The sequence below is a fragment of the Enhydra lutris genome, unplaced genomic scaffold, assembly GCF_002288905.1.
Source record: "Enhydra lutris kenyoni isolate GAN:26980312 unplaced genomic scaffold, ASM228890v2 scaffoldscaffold24, whole genome shotgun sequence".
Taxonomy (NCBI): Eukaryota; Metazoa; Chordata; class Mammalia; order Carnivora; family Mustelidae; genus Enhydra; species Enhydra lutris.
In genome coordinates this window covers 2,626,601-2,648,947 of record NW_019154108.1, presented here as the reverse complement: position 1 = coordinate 2,648,947, position 22,347 = coordinate 2,626,601, and the positions used below count along the sequence as shown (strand labels likewise).

At 41.2% G+C, this 22,347-nt stretch overlaps 1 protein-coding gene across 1 annotated transcript; it reads right to left on the bottom strand.

The window, feature by feature from the left end:
- Positions 1–1,400: 1,400 nt before the first annotated feature.
- Positions 1,401–20,423, bottom strand: LOC111150850 (golgin, RAB6 interacting). Its single transcript, XM_022508486.1, has 5 exons — positions 20,288–20,423; positions 14,293–14,650; positions 11,942–12,043; positions 9,610–9,750; positions 1,401–3,164 (listed from the first exon to the last, which is right to left on the bottom strand). The coding sequence occupies exons 1-5, from the start codon at positions 20,421–20,423 to the stop codon at positions 2,708–2,710; spliced, it is 1,194 nt and encodes a 397-aa protein (XP_022364194.1). The 3' UTR covers positions 1,401–2,707.
- Between the last annotated feature and the right edge of the window lie 1,924 nt (positions 20,424–22,347).

The window sequence follows — 22,347 nt, the reverse complement described above, 5'->3', positions numbered from 1 at the left end:
GAATGAGAGACGTTTACAGCTGAGTTTTTACTCTATAATTCAAACGCCAATCTAGCAATAATGTATGTTCTAGAAATTCCAATCAGAGATTTCTATCATCTGACTTGGAAACCAGCTGTGCTCTCAATGAGTACAAAGATTTACCACCCGCAAGTGCTGTAATTCAGCAGAATTATGCAGAGGTGAAAAGCATGAAAAACTCTCACTGTATTTTAAATGCAATGAGAACTGTGCTTTAAGAAATTCTCCGAAAACTATAAAAATGGTTCTGTTTTAAGAAAGTAGTAGGAATCAAGGTATCAGAACTCTTAAATGCAGGAATACAAGTTTACCCTTCAGAGTATGGTTTTTTAAGACAATGAGTGGATATTACTGCCACTGGTTATCTTTCAAACAGAACAAGTGAGAGAACACAAAGTAGTTAACTCCTAAATTACACATCACCTTACTAAGAGCCCTGATAACCTTATGCTCCAACGATTTGAGAAGCAGAAGCAAGAGAAAAGGAGTTTAACAACGAAGAGGGACAGCTCTACAAAGTGCTCCAATAAACGCAGGGCAGTAATTTTGAACCAGTAAGTTCCTTCACAGAAAGTAACAATTATGTGTGGATTTATGAATCCTTGTGCCAAAAGTCTTTCGAATATGTTTTAAGATTTTTAAAAGATACCAGCGCTACCCTGGCAAAGCCAGTGCATATGGGCCTCATACCAAAGAGCTCCCCTTTCTTCATCTGCGCTTACTCCTCCCACACATGGAATACAGTTGCCTTGTGCAAAACTGATGCAATAGAACTTTGTCACTTATATCATCACCTGAGCACTCGGATACCACCCTGGGAAAGCCAAGCAAAGCAAGTTTTTCCAAAATAATGGTATCAGCGGACCATTTATAGACATATTTGAGAGCATTTCACAAGCACAAACACAATCCCTGAATGGGTTATAAAACAAAAATTTCAAGTGGAGGGATGCAGTGAACTTTACGGCCTGATACGTGTTTAAGAGATAGACCAAGAGTTTTAGACCAGCGACGTTCCTAGCACTTTACATTTACGCCAACATGCCCTCCGTGAGCTCGCCGGCCCTCAAATCCCTCCTCTGTAAGGTAAGATGGCAAAATCAGATGATCTCTGAGGTCGCTTCTAATTCCTTTATTTCATGGTTCTTCTTTCTCCATCTACCTTATAAATACTCTGACTGAGAAGTAGATTGTAGATCCCTGTATGTAGCTGATCTTCGAACTGCATCCACTGATGAATTCCCTTAGCAGACGCTCACACAAAAGCAGATGACTGCATCTACCACAGGGAGACTCAGGCACATGACCACCACGGAGCGTGTAAGAACATGTACAAAAGCGCTTGAGGCTCTTTTAAGAGTAAACAAAAGACCACATTATAGATGTATCAGACTCGTTTATTACTTAGAAAAATAAGAGTATATTGGACAATGATGCTTTCAGTTTTTATGACTATCATTCATAAATAAAACACAACTATAATGCCTCTGTTTAGATAAGTCAGTAATGGAAAGCTATAATTTTAACTCAAATTACATAATATAAAAATACACAGCTCATCCACACTGCTAGGATACCCTCAAACAAACTCATTTAAAAATAGAATGTCCCCAACTTTTTCAGCATTACTATAAATACAATATTACATTTGTCCTTATTCTCTTTTATAACAGTTCTTTTTTCAAGACTTAAAATGTAGTATTTGTATTTTTTGGAATTTTTGATAAATAGATCACGATTTAATTTGAATTCACAGATTTTGTGACAAACCAACAGTATTTATTTACACATTCACATACAGCACAACACGGTGGCCAAGTATTAATGACAATAATTAACAAACTATTAAAACATTAAGAAAATCATCATTTTAACAATGTAAATGTTTTATGATAATTTATATCCAACACACATTTACTAATAACTTCAGAAAGTGTATCAGTTTTTTTGATAGGTTTCCTGTATTTTCACCCTCTCTGTAGAAATGTTTTCACTGTCTAGATTTAATTGATGTGCTGATTAAAGACATGTATTAACAGTAAAGTTACATGTATTAGTGTTATATTTGTGTGTATCAAGTAATCAAAACTTAGGGTGTGAATTAAAGCCATTTAGAAGGCAAACTGAAGACAAAAATAACTACTTAAGTGTCTTTCGTAAAGTGTATCTCCCAAGTTGTGTTTTGCAGCTCTAGTTATGATCCAATAAACAATTCAACATGCTACTTTTTTTTCTCCTTCTGCCTCTTTTTCACATGTTAATTTTGGTGTCTCTTTACTGACTACACAAAATAGGACTCTCATCATCAACACCTCTCCTAGGAGAAGTCAAACGAGTTCGGTGAGGTGCTGAGTATTATTTTCCCTTTTACTTTTCCATATTCACCTGGTCCAACACCACTCTTAACCATGTAGTTTTTCTTCTGTCTTTTGAGGTCGTCTGTTTTCCCCCAGTTATCAGGGTACACCAAGGGAACTAGCCGTGGATCAAGGTGAGCTGTGCGCCTCCGTATAAAATTATCATCACGTGAGGGTTTAGAATGTCAAACATGTTCTACTAAAACTAACCAGGGATTCAAAAATTAACACCGTTTTAAAGACGCACTTATCCGAGCTCACGGCATGATCTCCGGCAGAAGTGCGCACTACTGAACCCTATACTAGCCCCGTGAACAAACGCCGGCCCTTCATGTGGTCAGAGCAGCTGAAATGGCCTTTACAGGAGTTTTAATTTCTTGATTTTGGCCTGGATTTTGAAGGGGAATGCTGCTGGGATTTTCACACTGTTCATCTATCTTTAGGGAAGCGGCGTGTTCTTGGTGATTTTTGCTCTCTTCGGCAAATCCTAATGTCACACTCTTCCCAGAAGGCTGGAACAGCCTCTCCAAGTGAGGCTCCTGTTTCCCTGCTCCGGTTCCTTGCTCATGCAGCAATCTCTCCACCTCCACCTCGAGCTCCAGAGTCTCCTCATCAGCTCGTACATCCAGCTGCTGCATCAACTCTTCCAACTTCTTAGCCTTGCGGAGCTCATTCTGCTGTATGATCGTACAGAGGTGCTCAGTGAGTCGCTCTTTGGTCTCAGTCTTGCGCTGTAGCTCCAGCTTCGCCGCGACATACTCTGCTTCAGCCCTGTCATAGCGCTTCCTGTAGGGACAGGTACAAAGATCGGTCCGTTGGTTTTCCACTTAAGAAGATATTCAAAGGAGGGCCTAGAAACAATAATTAAACTCCAGAATTGGGAAAAAAATAAAGAAGTATAATGCAGATATGGATACTCATATTTTATGTACACTTGTCCTACATGTCAGACAAACCAGGCTGGTGATGCTGAAACTTTTACAACATCCACATTTGGACCCTCCTAACGTAAGGACATTCTTCCGCACTCATTTCCTCTTCCCGAAGCTGAGCTTGGATGAAAGCAGGCTGAGAGGTTCATCAGTGGTGAGCTCGCTCTGGTCGGGCAGAGGCCTGATTTGTGGCGTTTCTCAATTTCTGTATTAGAACTATCACCACCATGGCCAATTTCAGGCTGTTAATGTGACATCACTGATTGCAGAACTGGAAAGAGAGACACAAAATCTGCCCTCATGAACCAGTGTAACCTAGCTCCAGCACACAACTGGTCAAAATGTATGAGAGGCCAAACAAAATAAGAGAAGAAAATCTGTATCTCTTAACAGATAAGAGAAGGAAGAAGAATCTTGGTGGAGAAGGATACAGACAGTGGCTACAAGGTGAATGTAAATGATACTAGGGAGGCAAGAAGCAAGCATCAAGTAGAACAGAAACATTTCTGAGAGGTTTAGGATGGGTTTCTCAATGCTGGCACTACTGACCACTTGGACGTCTCATTCTCTGTTCTAGGGAGCAGTCCTGTGCATGGTAGGATGCACAGCAGCATCACGGGCTTTCTCCCATCCGCTGGTAGCACACAATACTTGTAATAACCAAAAAGGTCTCCAGATACTACCAAAAATCTCCTCAGGGGCAAAAACTGCCCCCCATTGAGAATCCCTGGGTTAAGCTGTCCCCTCTCCATTCTGCAACAACAGACTACTGTTAGACTTTGTTTTTGTTTAGGGCATTTTTCTATTTACACACACGCACACACACTCATTCCAAAGATAGGCAACACCAGTCTTAGAAGTAAGGTAATTCTACTGGGGAAGTCACCCTGTAATGTCTCTTTTTTTTCCTTTGTATTAGGTTGACACAAAAAGAAAAACTATCATATGTCAGTTTACTGTCTTTTACCTTTTCTTTCTTACTTTTTGGTCAGGAAAAGAGATGGGCCCACATTTATCAACTAATTGTTCAGTTTAATAACCACTAACAGTTGTGAAAGTCATGGTGCCTTACCTGTTATGACTGCCTACATCAACTCAATGTAGTAAGTACTTTCTGGCACTACAGTTACAGCAAAACAGAAACAGTTGTATCTCCTAACGCAAGATTCTCTGTCTTGAAAAAGAATACAGTGAAAAAATGAAAGGCTCTGATTTTTAGAAAAGCTATGGTTCAAAACCTGCCTTTGCCATTTTCTGTGTATGTACCTGTTTTGGTCAAGGCCTTTTCTGGATGTAAAGAACAGATATCCAGTCAAACTAGCTCAGGTGAAAAGTGGGTTTTATTGTAGGATACAAGAGGCCATCTCACAAGCATGTCATCAGAATCAAAAACTATTCTCTTTAATGCTCAGAAACCACAGTTTCTCTCATTTTGGCTTTCCAATCGTACACCCAGCCCAATATGGCCACCAGCTGTGGCTCTGCATCACATGCACTCCACTCAGTTTCTCGTGCTCCAGTTCCGGTGGGGGGAGGCTGGGGGAGGGAGGGAACTAGGCTGGCTGAGCGTGGCACAACAGTTCGGACAGAGCTCCCAGCGTCCAGCCAGGCCACCGACTCCTATTCAGCCTCTGGACGGAATGTTCTTGAGTCGGTGGCCCATCCTTGTTTTAATCAGGTGTGGCCTAGGGTCAGCACCACGAGTATAAAACATACCTAGTTCCTAAGGAAGAGGCTGGAGAATATAAATGCAACGTCTGAAAATTCTAGTACAGCGATCCTTGGTAGTAAGTTCATCTGAGTTTTGGTTTATTTGTAAAATGGCAATGATATTATTACTTCATAGGAGCATTAAGATTAAGCAGTATAAACAGGGAAAGTGTCTTACCCAGTGCCTGGTAGGCACTCAAGAAACAGAACTTCAGAGCACCAGAATCCAAAAGCATTATCACTAAACATGTAGTGTATCTCAAGCTAAAATTAGGCAAAGTTTCAGGACTCAGTGTTTATATTTGAAAACTGTTATTTACATAATGTTCATTTACCATTTTTTTTTTTTACCGTCACCTAGTAACTCTAAGAATGAGAAAACTAGCTGTTTTTCAATTACCCTCTATGATAGAAGTATTGTTCCAAAGGAGCCTCGTTGGACATGTGAATCCCTCATTTTCAAACTTTGTAACATGTCCTGTTTATGAATGTTCTTGCATCAAGTTTAAGAGCTCTGACAATATCTCCACAGGTATATGAATACTTTGCCCCTTCCCCCAACTCAAACCTCCTTTCTGTGGTCTGGGGTCTCCCTCAGCCAGCCAGAGTCAGCTAGTAAAGATTTACTGACTGGGCTCATGAATGCTGAATTGAAATTAAATTTGCAAATAGGCCCCTAGGTTTCCATTGATCTTTCACCCTGGATAAATCACTGAAGATTTTGCATTTTGTTTATTTGCTTAAAGTTCTTCTGGCCAGAAACATGCATATATATTCGTGCACAGAGTGATTTATGTTTGAAATACTGATTAATTTCACAAACTGCACTGGAAGCCGGAGGGTCGGGTGGATAATACCAACTCAGTATGATGACATTTTGAGCAGAATAGTAAGAGCATTATATGTAACGCAGTAAAATAAATTGAACTGGAAATGTAATTACAGAATTGTTTTGTTATTTTAAAGGGACATCGAGTGATTTAATGAATGTTATTTAAAGGATTCTAGAATCTGTCTCTTGGTTTTGGCATCCTGATATTTTTTAAGAACTCAAGCATTAACCCTTGGCATGCTGTTTGGTTCCACTGGTCCACTTTTCGTTTTCTTGCTCCTTTTCCAAGCAGTTCTATTTGTAAGGATCAACATATCAAGGTTCTTATACTAAGAAAGGACAGAATAAAACGACATTTTGCAATTACTGTATGGGCCCACTGGGTCCTTTTATACATCTGAGATACACTGTAGGACTGTTGAGATAGGACATATTGTTTTTATATCTCGAACTATTTTGCCATTTTATCACCCTGGGAATTATTTCCTTATTACTCATCAATTATTCCCATTTATGCAGAAAAACATTAATAAGAAAAATGACCTAAAGGATGATGCCCCAGTGAAAATAAATAATCATTGTTTAGTTTCCTTATTGTTTTGTTCAAAGTATTACATTATCTTTCAAAAAGATCTAAAAAAAAAAAACTAGAAACACCATATCTGTAATCTATTTTCAGCTTTCACTTAACACACTTCAGAATTAGTATTTTTCATTTTCTGCCCACAGTGACAAAGTAGAGAAAGTTGACAGATGAAGACATTTCGCAGCTATTAGACAAATCAAAAGACAAATGTTGTGGTAGGTTAAAAACACGGCCACCCACAGATACTTACTTCCTAATCCCCAGAATCTGTGACTATCATCTTACATCGTAAAAGATGTGATTTAGTTGAAGATTCTGAAAGGCGTTTATTTTGAACCATCCAGCTGCACCCTAAATACAGTCACATGTATCCTTTTAAGAAAGAGGCAGAGGAAGTTTTGAGAGAGAAGAGGAGGAAGCAATGTGACTATAGAAGCACAGAACTTGGTGCAGCCACAAGCCAAGGAGCACCCGCAGCTCCCACGGACTGGGAGAGGCAAGGAATGGATTCTGCCCTGAAGTCTCTGAAGAAGACCGACCCTGCCAACGCCCGGATTTCAAACTTCTGGCTTCCAGAAATATAAGAGAATAAATTTCTGTTGTTTTAAATCACCCAGTTTGTGGTAATTTGTTACAGCAACCTCGGAACCTAGTATCAAGGCCGAAACAGCAGTCTAGGTTCTAGACGGTGAAACCAATCCCATTCGGTGAAATCTCAAGAGTAGGAGACTTGAGAAAAACATGTCCTAGACGAACTTTCTCAAGCTCAGAGTCAATGAACAAAAAACGTATTTCTGAGGATAAAAAGGAAACACTATTCTCTTGGACTTAATAATTCCAACAGAAAGAACTCGATCACACAGTATTTTAAGTACTTGGACCGTGTTGTGTTGTGGAAGGATGTAACTGCATTCTTTCAGCTTTTCATGATGTTGGGAGACAAACGTTACTTGACACAAAGAGGTCTGCTATGCTTACATTCTTATTAAAATTGTTAATAGAGCAGTTTTCCACAATCCCTATTATTTTTACTTCTATAAATTATACGTAAAACATTTATGTATATATGTGTTATGTGTATGCACGTGTATGTGTATATGTTATTGGAGCATCTATTAAACATAGATAGCAAACACCGATTATAGTATTTCCTGGTCCACGAAGGGTCGAAGAAGTGTTCTACACACAGCCACTCTGTTTCACAAGCTGGTCTAATGCAGCATATGGCAGCCTGGTAATCACAGATGGGAACAGAAGCAATAATTCTCTCAATTTGCTTCACTCAAAGTGTTGGTCTCCTAAAAGGGATCTATTCTAACAATACCCTACAGAAACTAATTTTAAAGCAAAGTCTGGACTATTCATTATCTAAGAACCTTTTGTGGACACTGCACTGTACTAAAAAAATATAATAATATTTTTATTTAAAAAGAAAAAAACACAAGATCTCCAATAGAAACTGGCTGCCCTGGGGATTAGCTACCAGTAGAAATCTAAACCACAATACTGTATCACCAACCTCTAATTTCTCAATAACCACAGATATAAATTTAGAAAACGTTTTAATCTTATGAGTGAACCAGATACAACACTGGTCCTAATCACAATTGTCTATGGCTTCTCTTTGATTTCTCTCAACACCTTAGCTTTTTAAAAACAGCCTCACACATACAGTACGGATATTCACATACAACTATGTCAGTATCAGTGCCAAGAGAAATGGCCATCTTTGTTAAAAGATGTAAAATTTTATCTAAAATTTTTTACTATGTAAAAACTTACTAAAATTTCATTAATCACATTTATATATTATGGGATGTCTTCTTCTTTAACCAGTAATCCAACCTTCTTTGTGTTCTCTAAAGACTAAAACTGACATTTCTTATATTATGTTCAGTACACAAACGTACCCTTCTCCAGCTCCTCTACCACAGAATTAAAATATAATGACATGATTTTCTGTAAAGGTATCCATAATAATCTGAATTATTCATATAAAGGGCTACAAAGGCCTAAGAATGTTCCTCTGCTAAACCTAAATTACAGAGAATAAAATACACTGAAAATCCAGGATTAGTTTTATCCTAATAAAATCTTGGTTACCTCCTTTATGACCTTATTAATAGAAATCTGGAACCTCCAGTTATCAGCTACTGATGACATTAAGTTAAGCAGTTAATTAATACAGGCAACCCATTAAGCCTAATAACATATGGTCAAACAACAATTACGAAAATCACAAGGACACCACAAACCTCTTTCTTAATAAACCCTGAGTTAAAAACCACAATCAAACATTTCTGCTTTATTAAACTGTTAAATAAACATTCTGATGCTGTGGTTTACCCTGGACTAATGAGGCATTCTGATTGATTTCTAGTGTTACAGAGAGAGATGCAAAACTGAGTCATTAACATGGCATTCCCTTGTGAAAAAAGACAATTCAGGATGATTAAAGCAATGCTGAAAGGACTGAAAACCCTGAAACTGGACCTAATTTTTTGCCCTTTTTTCTGCTTGCAAAGTTCATGTAATCCTTTACATGTGTTAGTTCATTTTAAAAATTCTCCATGATGAATTTTTCACTAAAAAATGCCAATGGTTGAAACCAAGAAAACACATGATAGCAAACTATTGTATCAGAATACAATCAAAAAGAAAAACAAAAAGAGGAAAATCTTCAAGCTTTCAAGACAGAGTGGTATTTTCTTTAAAATACTCATAGGCTTTTTTAAAAAAAAAAAAAAAAGCTAGATTTTCTTTCTTTGATGAAAACTGAAGTGAGAATTAGGCTAATCTCTAAGGACCATCTCAGGTAACCAAAATTTCTTAATAGAAAGAGTACAGAGTTGATGTTAGAACAACAGAATTTGGGGACAAGTCATTTAGACACTTAGATTCCCAAACATTACATAGCTGATGGTTTAGCAAGAAAGACTAAAATGTAAATAAATAATGCAAGAGATGCTCTAACAGGAATATGAACTAGGGTGGGACAAATTTAAGGAAGACTTCAAGAAGAAGAGATGCTGCATTTAGTACAAAACAGGAAGAGAGCACCTAATGGTACTGTTATGAGGCTTCAGTGACAACATACCTGAGAGCTCCTGGCTCTGCTGGCAATAAACACTGATTTGCACTGACTGCCGGGTCAGAGTTCTCTCAACTCACCGCGCACAGGAATAATCGAGGCTGGCCTGATCGATCCGGTTTCTGAGGATTCCAATGTCAGCTGACACCATGTCATCTAGTGCCTGTAACTCCTTTTGAATCCGCTTTAGTTTCAAGGTCTCTGCTTGAGTTCTTTTAGATCTAGAAAAATGAATAGAAAAATAAAAACATTTAAAAATCATGTATCTATACACAATATTAAGTGAAAAAAGCAACCTACTGTATATATAATATGACTTTAATGTATAATTTTTAAAAATTAGGAAAAAAAACCAGCACAAATTGAAATAAAACAAATGCTGGCAACATTCTGGTTTATCTCTAAGACCGCATTTGTGCTGTTTTCCCTTATTATTCCAATACACAAAGGAAAACGTAAGATTTAAAAAAAGAAACAAACGAATAGTTCACTTATAGGTCTATGTTTATTCCATGAGGATGAGAATAAACATTGAAAGAATGTATCTGTATTCTCTTTACATGGAACATCCAACAAAGCTTTCTAAATTTCTAGCCTTAAATTCTTGCTAAGCCCATTTTCATGTGTTTGATACTTAGTGGACAAAGAACCGATGCCTGTATTAAATACCATTTCTTTATATTTTTTGGTTTTAACCTTTTTAGGACCCATTTCCTCCAAAGTTTTATTACTTTAATTTTTGCTTTTTCGGAAATACTATAGTTCCTCAAAATTCCTTCTGGGGCTCAAAACCAAATACTCTTTTTTTCCCCTTTGTTTAAAAGCACATTCAACTTCAGTGCCCTCGCTACCCCCCAAACACACTGAAGAAACAGAATACAAAAGCCAACCTTCAATCTGATTTCACTTATTTCAAAGTTTCATGCCCATTCTCACAGAATAAAACTCCCCCAGAAAACCATTATATTGCCCCTTATAATCTCCTGATTTCTACTCCATTATGCATTTTCACTTGTTTTCTGCCTACAAAAGTTAACAGTAAGTACTTCACTGGTACATTTATTAATAATCTAATCAGGTTATGTTTCCTTACATTTCTGCCTGTATCAATACTTTTTGTCTTCAACCAAATGAAAATAAAGAACAAGTGTTGAGCCTATAAATCTTTTTGTAAAATCCCTAGTGAACAGCTTCCCCAACCACTTCCAAACTGAAGACTAGTAACTGAAGTGATTTCTAAAATCACTTTTCACTTTCAATAATCATGTTGTTTTTTTTCTTGAGATGTAAGTTCAGTTAGTTGCATATTTCCTATGTTTCATGAAAGATCAAGGGGGATCAACTGAAGAAAAAAAATCATTTTCAAATACGTATATCCCTGACAGACAAAATTCTGAATGACTCATATACCTACCTGCCCTTCTCTCTAGCCCTGTCCCTTCCCCTCCCCCAACATATATACCAGCTTCAATAACCAACAGTTTTGCCAGGTTTTTCTGGAGATCTGAAAAGAAAATGCCAACAATATCACTTGCATTTCATTCTTACTATTCTCAACCATTTTTTCATTGACTAAGTTCGGTTTCCTAAGGCCACAGCACACTGGAAATTACAAACTAAAAGGGCAGAAAGATTGGGTGAGAGAGGTGGAAAGTGGCTCAAATGGGAATGTTGCTGTTGGAGGCTAGCACAATGTAGTAAAGGAAAAACAAACCGACACTGGGAGGTGACAGAAAAATCGAAGTGCATGTTCATAGCGCAGAGTGCTCACAATGGTGACCTTGAATCACTGATGAAACGCTGTATCGTGTATTAGCGAGGGCAGGTAAATTATTCAAGAAAAATGTCCATAGAAAACACATTTAAAATTTCTGGGAGTGGAAGTCACTTATGTGGAATAAACAATCTTACTCTTTTACACGTCGCATGACTAAAACCTCCCCACATCAAAATTAAAACCTGCATTTGTTGCTAATACACTTATCCTGATGGCTATTCACCATTTCCTTAGGATGTGTAGATGGTTAAAACGGAAAACACTGATGTCGATTCTGAAGTTCTAACTGCATCTTTATTCACAAATTCGGTGTAATTTAGGCTTACAAAGTCCTCCTTAATAAATGAACGCTGGAATTTCAGTATCATTTATAAAAGATAATTTGTATAGTTTTAAAAGTAACACTGTAGAGGGCTGCCTGGCTGGCTCAGTCAGTAGAGTATGTGACTCCTGATCTCGGGGTTGTTGAGGTCAAGCCCCATACTGGGCATGGAACCTACTTTACAAAAAACAATTAAAAAGGAATGTTGTAGAGAAAATGTCAATTTATCAAAAGAGACAAGGGAAAACAAATACAGAACATGACAGAACCGATCCCAGGTTACTAACAACCTCTTCTAGTTCAGGTGCCTCACCTTTCTGCAATAGCTTTAGCCAAAAGAGCTTTCTTACGTTTATTTTTCTCTTCCATTAGCCGTTGTTCCTCCTGGAGGACTTCCCAACGAGACTTTTCTTGCCTAGGGAACAAAAAATTTAGAAAAATTAGTTTCTGAAACCCCATCCTACACCTTACCAGGTTTAGCCCCCCTTTGTATAAAATTTAATCAACCAGATTATGTATATTTTCTTTCAAAAACCCTCTTAAAAGGAACCCATCTGCAGCTCGTTATTTTGTTCTAATAGGAACCAAGATTATGATTTGAAGTCAAGAAGGCTTACATAAACTAGACCTTTGAAATCCATTATATGTATATAATCTAGGAAGCCACAAACTGGAAGCCAGAGTACTATGGCATTTCTTAGGAGAACAAAAAAAGTTGTATAAGTTAATTATGTATTATATGCAAAATGGAGAGCAAAATAAATTGGCATGTAGCTAATATCATGTTTTATCTTTTAGAGTTTCTATACTGAAAGTCTCTACCACTTAACACTCTCAGGATAATAAACAACATTTATTTCATTTTTTTTTTTTTTTTTAATTTGCTTACTTCCAGCTCTCAAACATTTTTAAACAGAGTAAAACACCATGAGCTAAGATTTGAATGCTGGGCTACCAAGAAACTTCAAAGATCTGAAAACAGCCTTCCATCTGTTCAATTCTGAGAGACTTAGATTAAAATTTCTCATAAATTCGACAACGTGATATCAACTCAAACAAGGTCACAATCAAGCTATTCATTCCTTTTATTGTCATTTCTTATGGCCATCATTATCAAAATTCTCTAGTCCCAGACCTAGTAACCAGTTCCATATTTATCACTTTTTTTCCCGTTCCCACCGCCTCCACCCTGGAGCTGGCACTGGTCCACTCTCATTTTCACGACTGCAGGCATCTTCTCACCCAGTGCTGGAGTTCCAGTTCAGCCAGCGCCCTCCCCTGAATAAGCCACTATGCTGACACCTCCATTTTCTCTAACCTCTGTTTTGATCAGGGTATCTCTCCCTGGAGGCCTTCGTGATACACGACTGTATCAGGGAGCTCAAAAGACAGGAAGCCTCAGCTTCCACATCCTTCTTCACCTCCTTCATTCTCTACTATTCTCTGGCCTCACTTCTGCCTCTTCCAGAGATGTGAGATGCCATCTCTGAACATTCTTTCCTTTCCCTTTCTTATAGGCTCAGAATTCCTCCTTTTCAACAACAGTCCCCCAAATTGCATGTCTTCTATGAAAATTTTCCCAAGTACCTAAAAATTCTTTTTCCTAACAACATTCTAAACTGTCCAGCTCAATTTAAACCCACCCTCCCCTACTTGTCTCAGGTCTGTGCAGATAAACTACATTTAAAGACATTTAAATGTATGCACTTGTTCAATGTTGTTTTCAGAATTCATGTGGCTTTGTATCTCTTGTAAAAATGATCTCTGGGTTGTGAACTCATAGCACAGAATCTGGATCAGAGAAATCCTAAGATACTGTGAGACTCAGAAAATGCAAAACAGAAACAAATGCCACCCTGATAAACCAGGAAGAAACAAACATGAGTGGGTATTAAAACATTAGCTATAGGATAAATATTTTGAGAATTCACAAAGTGATAGAATGGCAATTTCCATAAAGAATGTCTCTAAACTAAATTCTGGAGGTTGGGGCGCCTGGTGGCTCAGTGGGTTAAGCTGCTGCCTTCGGCTCGGGTCATGATCTCAGGGTCCTGGGATCGAGCCCTGCATCGGGCTCTCTGCTCAGTGGGGAACCTGCTTCCTCCTCTCTCTCTCTCTCTCTCTGCCTGCCTCTCCGTCTACTTGTGATCTCTCTCTGTCAAATAAATAAATAAAATCTTTAAAAAAAAATTCTGGAGGTAGTTTCTAATAAAAGCACCCTGAACAAAGAATAAAAAGAAATCTAATGATGGAGTTGAATTGTTTTATTAGTCCTCTCCATTTCAACTTTCCTTTGACCATCCCTTCGTATCTCTTCACAAATGGATCCAGAAAGACCTATGTGTGAACCCCAACTCTGCTACTCACTAGCTATGTATTTGCTTTGCGAATAAAGTTATCTTTTCTGAGTCCAAGATATCTATGGAGTGAAAATCATGCACAGGTACTGTAAGCTGCTACCAAGACGAAGTGACATAACATGTATGGCCCAACACTGACGGGCTTATGATACATTTAGGGGTAGGATTCTTTAACAGGTTATGCATTATACTTCTAGGTTAGAACATAAAGGAGAAAATGTTAAAACTATTATTTCTTCAAAGCCTAACTGAGGAAAAAAAAGTAAAATGGAAAAAAGTCTCACGGATATATAGACTTACTAACAATTCCACTTTCTTTTTTTCCATTTTGCAATCTGGCTTTGGGGGCAGAACCTCGGCGTTTTTGTGACTATCATGGGAATTCTCAAGTCCCAGTTCCCTTGGTGGACTTTCAGTCCCCTGTGGTTTTCCATCACCGACAGGAGAGGCAAGTGTAAGAGGACCAGGAGGAACCCGGAGAGAAGACTGTGGTTCTGGACTATTAAAGCTTGGTTTTGGTGCAGAAAGCAGCTGCTCTGGAGGTACTGAGCTTGATCCATCTTGAAGTCCAAGTTTTTGGCTTTGCTCTTGAAGAGCTTTTTCCCGCTGAAGTTGTTGTCGACTTTTCTTCACAGGGAGACGTCGCTGTGGTTCAAATGGATCTGTGTGAAAAAGAGAATGGAGAAAAATTCCCTTGTGTGAGCAGCAAATAGTCAGAATTTCTTTTAGAAAATAAAGGATTAACATTAAACTTTGATGATAATTCTACAGGGCTTCTCCCTTCTTCCCTACCACAAAAGCCCAGGGAAAAACAGCCACCTTCCCATGGCATTTTAACAGTTCTCCAATCACACTGTTAATATTTAAAAAAAAAACTGTCCCAACTCAAAATTTACCTTAAAAGAAGTCCATTTGTCTGCTGAGTTAGGCCTCAGAATAAAAATACAAGGTTTCTTTATCAACTTGAATTGAGAACTCCTCAAGAATCAACTAATTTGACCAAACAAGGTAGACAAATGAATCCTTGATTGGTCTTAAATTTGATTTATGATTTTATCTGCTCTCCTGAACTAAAACGGTGGCTGCATTTACAGACAGGCTACGCCTTTAACTAACAGCAGATCTTAGGCCAATCTGATACACAGGTAGATGCTATGCACGAAGTATAACCGAATGAAATCTCTTATTTCCAAGAATGCTAGTTAACCCTCAATTGTTAGCTTTCCTCTTTCAGAGCAGAGCAAGGTTGTGTTCCCCAAAGTCAGTTAGCCATTAATCAATATATGCAAACTAATTTTAATAGCAGCCTAATCAAACCAATAGAGGAAGATAAAACAACTGGGAGGAATATTTTTTTTAAAAAGCACTATAAAATAAATAATACCTCACTATACTTTTTGGGTTATCCATGCCAGTGTTAACCTTTTAAGACAGAGTATGGGAGAATTTACTCACTATCACACTGTATTTAATAAGATCTGTAAATGGTACTATTTACAAAATACCTGGGAAAAGAAACTGTGGTGAAGTCCCTGTGAATGAACTCAAATAGAGCTTTTAAAATTCTGTACATTGACCTCTGAAGCAACACAAGCCTAGTATTTAAATCTTCCAAAGGAGAATTAAAAGCTCTAGAGTCACAGTTCCAGCTTTTGTCCAGCTCAATAATCTTAAGCAAGTCAATTAATTATTCCACACCTCAGTTTCTTCATATGTCAAAGGGGATGAAAATTTACCTGCTCTACTTAACTCATGGAGTTGGTGTAAGGATTAAATGAGACAGGTAAAGAAAATATCTTTAAAAGATACATGTACCATCAAAAGTAAAATGTTATTACTGTTCGCTTTTGCCAGAAACACAAAGTAGCCCCCTCTATTCTGGGACAGAAACTTATTCTCAACCACCGGTCTTTAGCCGCACCATCAGCAAATGCCACTGAGCCTGTTTACTTCCCAGTTACGCTCACGAGGCTGAATTAACAGTCCCTACGAAATTCAGTCCTGCAGCTCCCATTCTATTTTGCATTTTCACAGAACCTGCGTATGAGATTAAAACTGCTACAATAATCAAGTAACAAATAATAAATCAAACAATAAACTAGGCCACTTAAAAACAGAACATATGATATAAAAACACCTGGAACTAATAAGCCGTTATAAAAGGTTGCAGAATGCAAGATTAATATACAAAAGTCAAATGCTTTCCTATGTACCAACAATGAACAAGTAGAATTTGAAATTAAAACACGATGCCATTTGCATTAACACTAAAAAAATTAATATTTAGAAATAAATCTAAGAAAGTAGAAGATCTATAAAGAAAACTACAAACTCTGGTAAGGAAATCAAAGAGCTAAATGGAGAGATATTCCATACTCATGAACAGAAGATTCAATACCATCAAGATGTCAGTTCATCTCAACTTGATCTACAGATCCACTGCAATCCCAATCAAAATCCCAGCCAAGATATTTTGTGCAAACTGACACAATGACTTTCCAGTTTATATGGAGAGGCACAAGACTCAGAACACCTAGTATAATATTGAAGAACAAAACTGTAGGACTGGCATTACTTGACTTCAAAACCCACTATTAAGCTGCGATAATAAAGACAGTTGGTATTCGTGAATAGACACCAATGGAGTAGGACAGAGAGCACAGGAATAGACAAAATGACTCATGAAATAGAAGAGAGAACCCAGGAAGAGGTTCAGACATGCACGGAGCACTGGTACATGACTGAGATGGCACAGCCTATCAAAAGCAGAAGGTGGACTCATTCAGTAAATGGACTTGAGGAAAAAACTGCTGTAAGCAAAAGATAAAATCAGATCCATACCTCACACCATACAAAAACAAACAAAACATTCCCCAAATGGGTTAAGGGCTTAATGTCAAGTCAACACTTTAAAATTCTTATTAGAAGTACATTTCTTTATGCAGCGTTTTAAATCTGTTGTAGTTTACAATAAAAATGACTGTTAAAAACTCTTAATTGAAAATAAGCATTAATATCTTATGATAGAGTACTATCACCTCATGGTAGGGTACTAAGTTCTTAAGACACAAAAATGTTGACAAATTTCACCATATTAAAATTAAATACTTTGTTCATCAAAAGGTAAAAGTTAAAAGACAAGTTATAAGCTAGGAGGAGATATTCATACTATACCCAGCAAAGATCTAGTGTCAAGAATAAATAACTTATGAATATTTTCTTTAGACATTGACAGCATTGTAGCTGCACTTTTTTATTTCCAGTTTTTTAGTATGAAATAAGTCATACATCAAATACATGTATGTGTTATAGACACATATCCAACCTGGATAGATAATTAAAAACAGTAACATTTACAAATAAAATATGACTATAATAGACATAACTGCTATTTAATGACAGACGTTATCCTCTCTTTTGGAACACACAGATAATTGCACTTATTGGCCTCCAAATCATACTACTTGCTTTTGTTAAATGAAATGTAAGTAGGAGTGACACCTATCATTTACTGACAGAAGCACTGAGTTGCTCATGCTCAATTCTCAACCTTTTTCTCCTCATGCCACGGTGAACCCCTAAATGATAGCACCAAAACACGATGTGAAGTCATTATGTTGGGAAGAGTGACTTGCCTGACCATATCGGACATGAAGCTAGAGAGAAAAATAAACATTTATTATTTTAAACAGTTGATATATTAGGGTTATTTGTTACTGTAGCATAACTTGTCTCAACTTGATTTCATTATTACCAATACTGTTGAAATTCCCGATGTATTTGCCCCTTCCAGATAATATTTCCTTGCCTCTCTAGTATCCTGCACTTTGATGTCCTATGTTCCCAAAGAATATACCTATGTCGCATGATTCTGATCTTCTACAAATGGTATCAGGTTGTTCTTCTGTGACTTGCTCTTTTCATGCATTTTATTTATGAAATTTACACATGTTAATGTTTCTGGGTATACTTCACATATTCACGTAGCTGTACAGCAGCCCACTGGATGTATATTATAATACAATTTACTTATCCCCCCCTTTTTTTAAATGAACACTTGGTTTGTTCCCAGCTCTTTAATACTAAAAGTAAGAATTCTAAGTACAGGGGCGCCTGGGTGGCTCAGTCAGTTAAGCGTCCGCCTTCAGCTCAGGTTGTGATCCCAGGGTCCTGGGATGGAGCCCTGCGTCAATCCTGCTCTGCGACGAGTCTGCTCCCTCTGCCTGCCACTGCCCCTGCTTGTGTGCTCTCTCTCCCTCTCTAACTCAAATAAATAAATAAAATCTTTAAAAAAAAGAACGTTAAGAACATTCTTAATCTTTCCTCATGTGCATATGGGTTTCTCTAGAGTGCTGTCATGCATATTTTTGCTAGCAACCAGCTCCATCTTCATGGATTACTTACTTGTATTTTTAAGGTTGGAGAATAACTGGAAGGAGCCTTAAAAACTTTAAAGTTCAGATCTTCTAGTTTTACAAATGAGAAATCCGAGGTAAAAAGATTTAGAGGTACAGCTAGGAGATCTATATGCCAATCACTGTGTTTGGCTACGGGTGTACAAAAATGCCAAGTAGGGTAGACATAGACTGGTGGTTGGTGACTGCTCTAAGTCTCCCTATGGTACCACGGGCCTAGACACTAACATCCTTCCAGCTCTTCTCTATCCCAAACTGCAGAGATATTTACAAATGTACTTCTACATAATGAATCTACTGTTACAATTTAGTCTATATTAAGTCTTCTTTCCCTTGGCAAACTCACCTCTGCTAACACATAATCTCTGAAATCTTTCCAAGCTCCACCCACCCCCCCCAGCTAACTTTGTAGCAAACTCTTGTTAAGTTTTCTATTACCCATTACATTATCGTTTGTCTCCTCACTAGACTACCCGCTCTTTGAAGGCCGACGCCTGCTTCATCTCCCTCCGTGTAATACAGAAGCTGATACCTCCAACTTCCCGCAGACCAGAAGCACGGACACTTGTACTCTGTACATTCAAGTATGTGAACCGATGTTCCAAACACAGAGCAGAAAGAATATGAGAACATCAAGGTAGGAGTCCACTGTAGTATCCCTTTTATGATACAATTCTTTTTTTTTTTAAGGATTTTATTTATTTATTTGACAGACAGAGATCACAAGTAGGCAGAGAAGCAGGCAGAGAGAGAAGCAGCAGCAGGCTCCCTGCTGAGCAGAGCCTGATGCAGGGCTCGATCCCAGGACCCTGAGATCATGACCTGAGCCGAAGGCAGAGGCTTAACCCACTGAGCCACGCAGGCGCCCCTATGATACAATTCTTGAAGACCTCTGGGCCAGTCCAAAGTTCCTCCACCTATATAATCCACCCTGGCCCTACGTTCCTACTTGACCACTTTCTCCATGTCAGCCTTAGGCTTTTACATCTGTGCTGACAACGCACAGCCTTACCTGAGCAACACCCAATTTGATCACAAACTAACAAAACGCACGCCAGGGTTCGTTTCATTGTCTCCCAAAGCAAAGTCTGTCAATTATGGTACCCAGAGTGCCGGAGCGTGCACCTCCAGGATCACCAGTTTCAGGAAACTTCAGCCACAAACAAAGCATAATTCATACCAAGAGCTTCTCACCCAATAACAGCAAAATCAGCTCCTCCATTAAAAGAAAAGCGAACAAAAAGCACACGTTCCAGCGAGGGAAGCACAGCACTTCAGCTCACAGCGAAGTCAACAGGTACACCCTCCCACGCACCCTCTCAAAAACTCTAGGTGTTCTCGCTCTCGAGAGGCAGAACTACGTGTCATCTGGCGACCAGAAGCGAACCCAAGACTCCAGATGTGCCATGAAAAGCACCGTCTTTTCGCGTCTATGCGGACCCCTGTGCTCCCTCCTGCCCAGCCACTGTCAACTCTGGTAAACTCATCACAGTCTGACGCGGTGCCCCTCCACCTCCTCCCCACCACCCCAGCCCTCCAGCCCTGGTTCACGCCGCTGCCTTCCCACAGGCGACGGCTGGCTGTCGGCGCGCCTCCTCTCCCAAGTCCCACTGCTTCCGCCGGGAAAGTCACGTCCACATCCCCGAGCCGGAATCCCGAAATTCCCCTCCTAAAACAGGATCCCGGTTCCTGGGACTCGCCCCTCCCGCCCCGGCTCCCGACACACGCACCTCGGGAGCCCCCCATCCCCTCCTCCCATCCCAGCTCCTTCCTCAAACACCAACACGTTACCCTCCTCCCCACCCCCTGCCCCTCAAAGCTGCAGCCCCGCCCCTTCCCCTCACTAAACCCGAAGACGAAACCTCCGCCGCCGCGTCGCGTTACCTTTAGCCTGCTTCAGTCGCCTCAGCTCCTCCTCAGAGAAGCCGGCCCAACCCCGCGCCATGCGCCTCGGCTGCCGGCGCCCCCAGAACGCCCAGACCTCGGAGCCCCGACTGCCAACGCGACGGCCCAGGCACATCCGGGTTCTCTCCCAATCAGCGCTCCGCGCTCTGGCGACGAGGCCCCCTTTCGCATGTCGCAGGGCCCGGCTCCGTCCGAGTTGCCTCCAGCGCTGCCGGGCAAACCGCCAGAGGAAATCGCGGCCGCGGAGACATTTCTGTCTTTCACACGAGTCTGCTCTCTCGCGCTGTCTCCTGCCCTCGTCGGGCTAACAGCTTCACGCGGTAAGGGGAGAAATGGCGCTGCGATGAGGGTGGAGACAAACAGGCAGTTCGGAAGGGGCTGCACGTCGGTGGCGGCAAAGCGCGGGCGCAGCCATCTGCCGGGTCCTCTGGGAAGCGCTTGGGGCGGGGCCGTCCCCTTGCTGGGCGGGGCGGGGGGCGGGGCTTTCCGGGCGCGCGGAGGCCGTGCGAGGAAGCGTGTCGAGGGCCTGGGTGGAACAGTGGGAAGGGAGCCGACGCGTGTAGCGGCCCTTCCTGCGGGGCTGGGTCTCCCGAGTGACCCGACGGCCGGTCGTTGCCGCGTCCTGCGAACGGTTCTCGCGTACCTGTACCTTCTCCCCGGGGGACGCCGCAGCCCCTCTCCCTGAACGTGGTCTCGCGTCGGCGTTTGGTTCAGAGACCGTGCGGGGCCGGGTCGGCGCCGGCGTGCGGGGAGACGCCGCGCCTTTCTCTCCCGGGTCCTGCCTTCGTGGTCTGGTTCCGCCTCGAGCCCAGGCCGGCGCCTCCGCTCCCAGGTGGAGCCGGACAGGCGAAGACACGTGCAGACACAGCAGGACGGTCCCGCGGCTCCGTCCTTCGTGTTCTCCTCGGAGACGTCGCCGTAAAGAGAAAAACGGAGAAAACCCCGTCGTTTTGGTTACCTTCCACTCGGCTTCCGTGGGCCAGTGTTCGCCGCAGCTGCGACGAAGCCGAGCGGAAAGTAGGGGCCGCACCTCGGAATCGGGGTGCGTGAGTGAGGCCCGGGCAGGGCCCGACGGAGCCGGCGATCGGACGTCCGCGTGCGGCCTTCGGGCTTCGGACTCAAGAGCGGCTTCTGCAGCGTCCGTGCTGCCCAGCCCCGCGGTCCCCGCGCGGACTCGTGTCCCCACGCCCGAATCCAGGTGCGGTTCGGCCGGGCCGGCGGCGCGCGCTCCCCTCCGGGACGCGGGCTCCGGCTCCGGGACGCGGGCTCCGGCTCCGGGACGCGGACCGAACGTTGTGGCAGGCGGAGCCGTCCGGCCGGTGATCGGTTCCGGTCCCCAACCGTGTGGCGAAAATGAGGCGCCCGCATGCCCCGTGTTAAGTTTATACGAAAACTTTTTTTTAAAGTTCTGGGTGAATTTCAAGAATTTCAATAATCTCACTAGAGAAGGAAATTTCGGTATTTTAAAGGGGTTTTCATCAGCCCCGAACGAGAGCCGACTCGTGAGATGACGGTGGAAACGGCGTCGGTCCAGACGACAGTTCCCAGGCTGCCCCTCGTGGTGACTGGCTTCCTCAGGGGACGCGGTGCCCTGGGGGAGCGTAGCCTCCAAGACCGCCCTCGCTGTGCGGAGGTCCACGCGGTTGTGGGTGGAGGGGCTCTGCAGGCTGGTTTTGCGGGGCGCTGGGACTTCCGTGGCTTTGGGTCAGATTTAGAGTCGTTTTTTTCAGCTTGTGACCTAAAATTGGGTTCTCTCCCCTGCATGGTCACGGCTCGGGTCCCAGAAGGCCGGGTTTGCTCTCGTCCCCTTAGCACGTGGACCGGCCTCTCCAGGCCGGGAGCTTGACTTCGGTGACCTTGTCTTCACACGTGTACAGGAGTCCCAAGCCCGTGCTCCTATGCAGGTAGAGTCCCCCTTGGGTTCGCTTTTTACATCCCTTTCTGCTTTTACGTTCTAGGATATATTTTTTCTTCTTTTTTTTTTTCTTCCCTGAAGATTTATTTAGTGGGAGAGAGAGTGTGGGAGCACGAGTAGGAGG

Excerpts from the sequence above, each read along its gene's own strand:
- LOC111150850 (XM_022508486.1), bottom strand. The coding sequence starts at position 20,423 with ATGTGCCTGGGCCGTCGCGTTGGCAGTCGGGGCTCCGAGGTCTGGGCG. Across the intron at positions 12,044-14,292 it reads GAAAAAAAGAAAGTGGAATT|GCAAGAAAAGTCTCGTTGGG; the intron begins GTTAGTAAGTCT and ends TTTGTTCCCTAG. Across the intron at positions 9,751-11,941 it reads GCTAAAGCTATTGCAGAAAG|ATCTAAAAGAACTCAAGCAG; the intron begins GTGAGGCACCTG and ends TCATTTTTCTAG.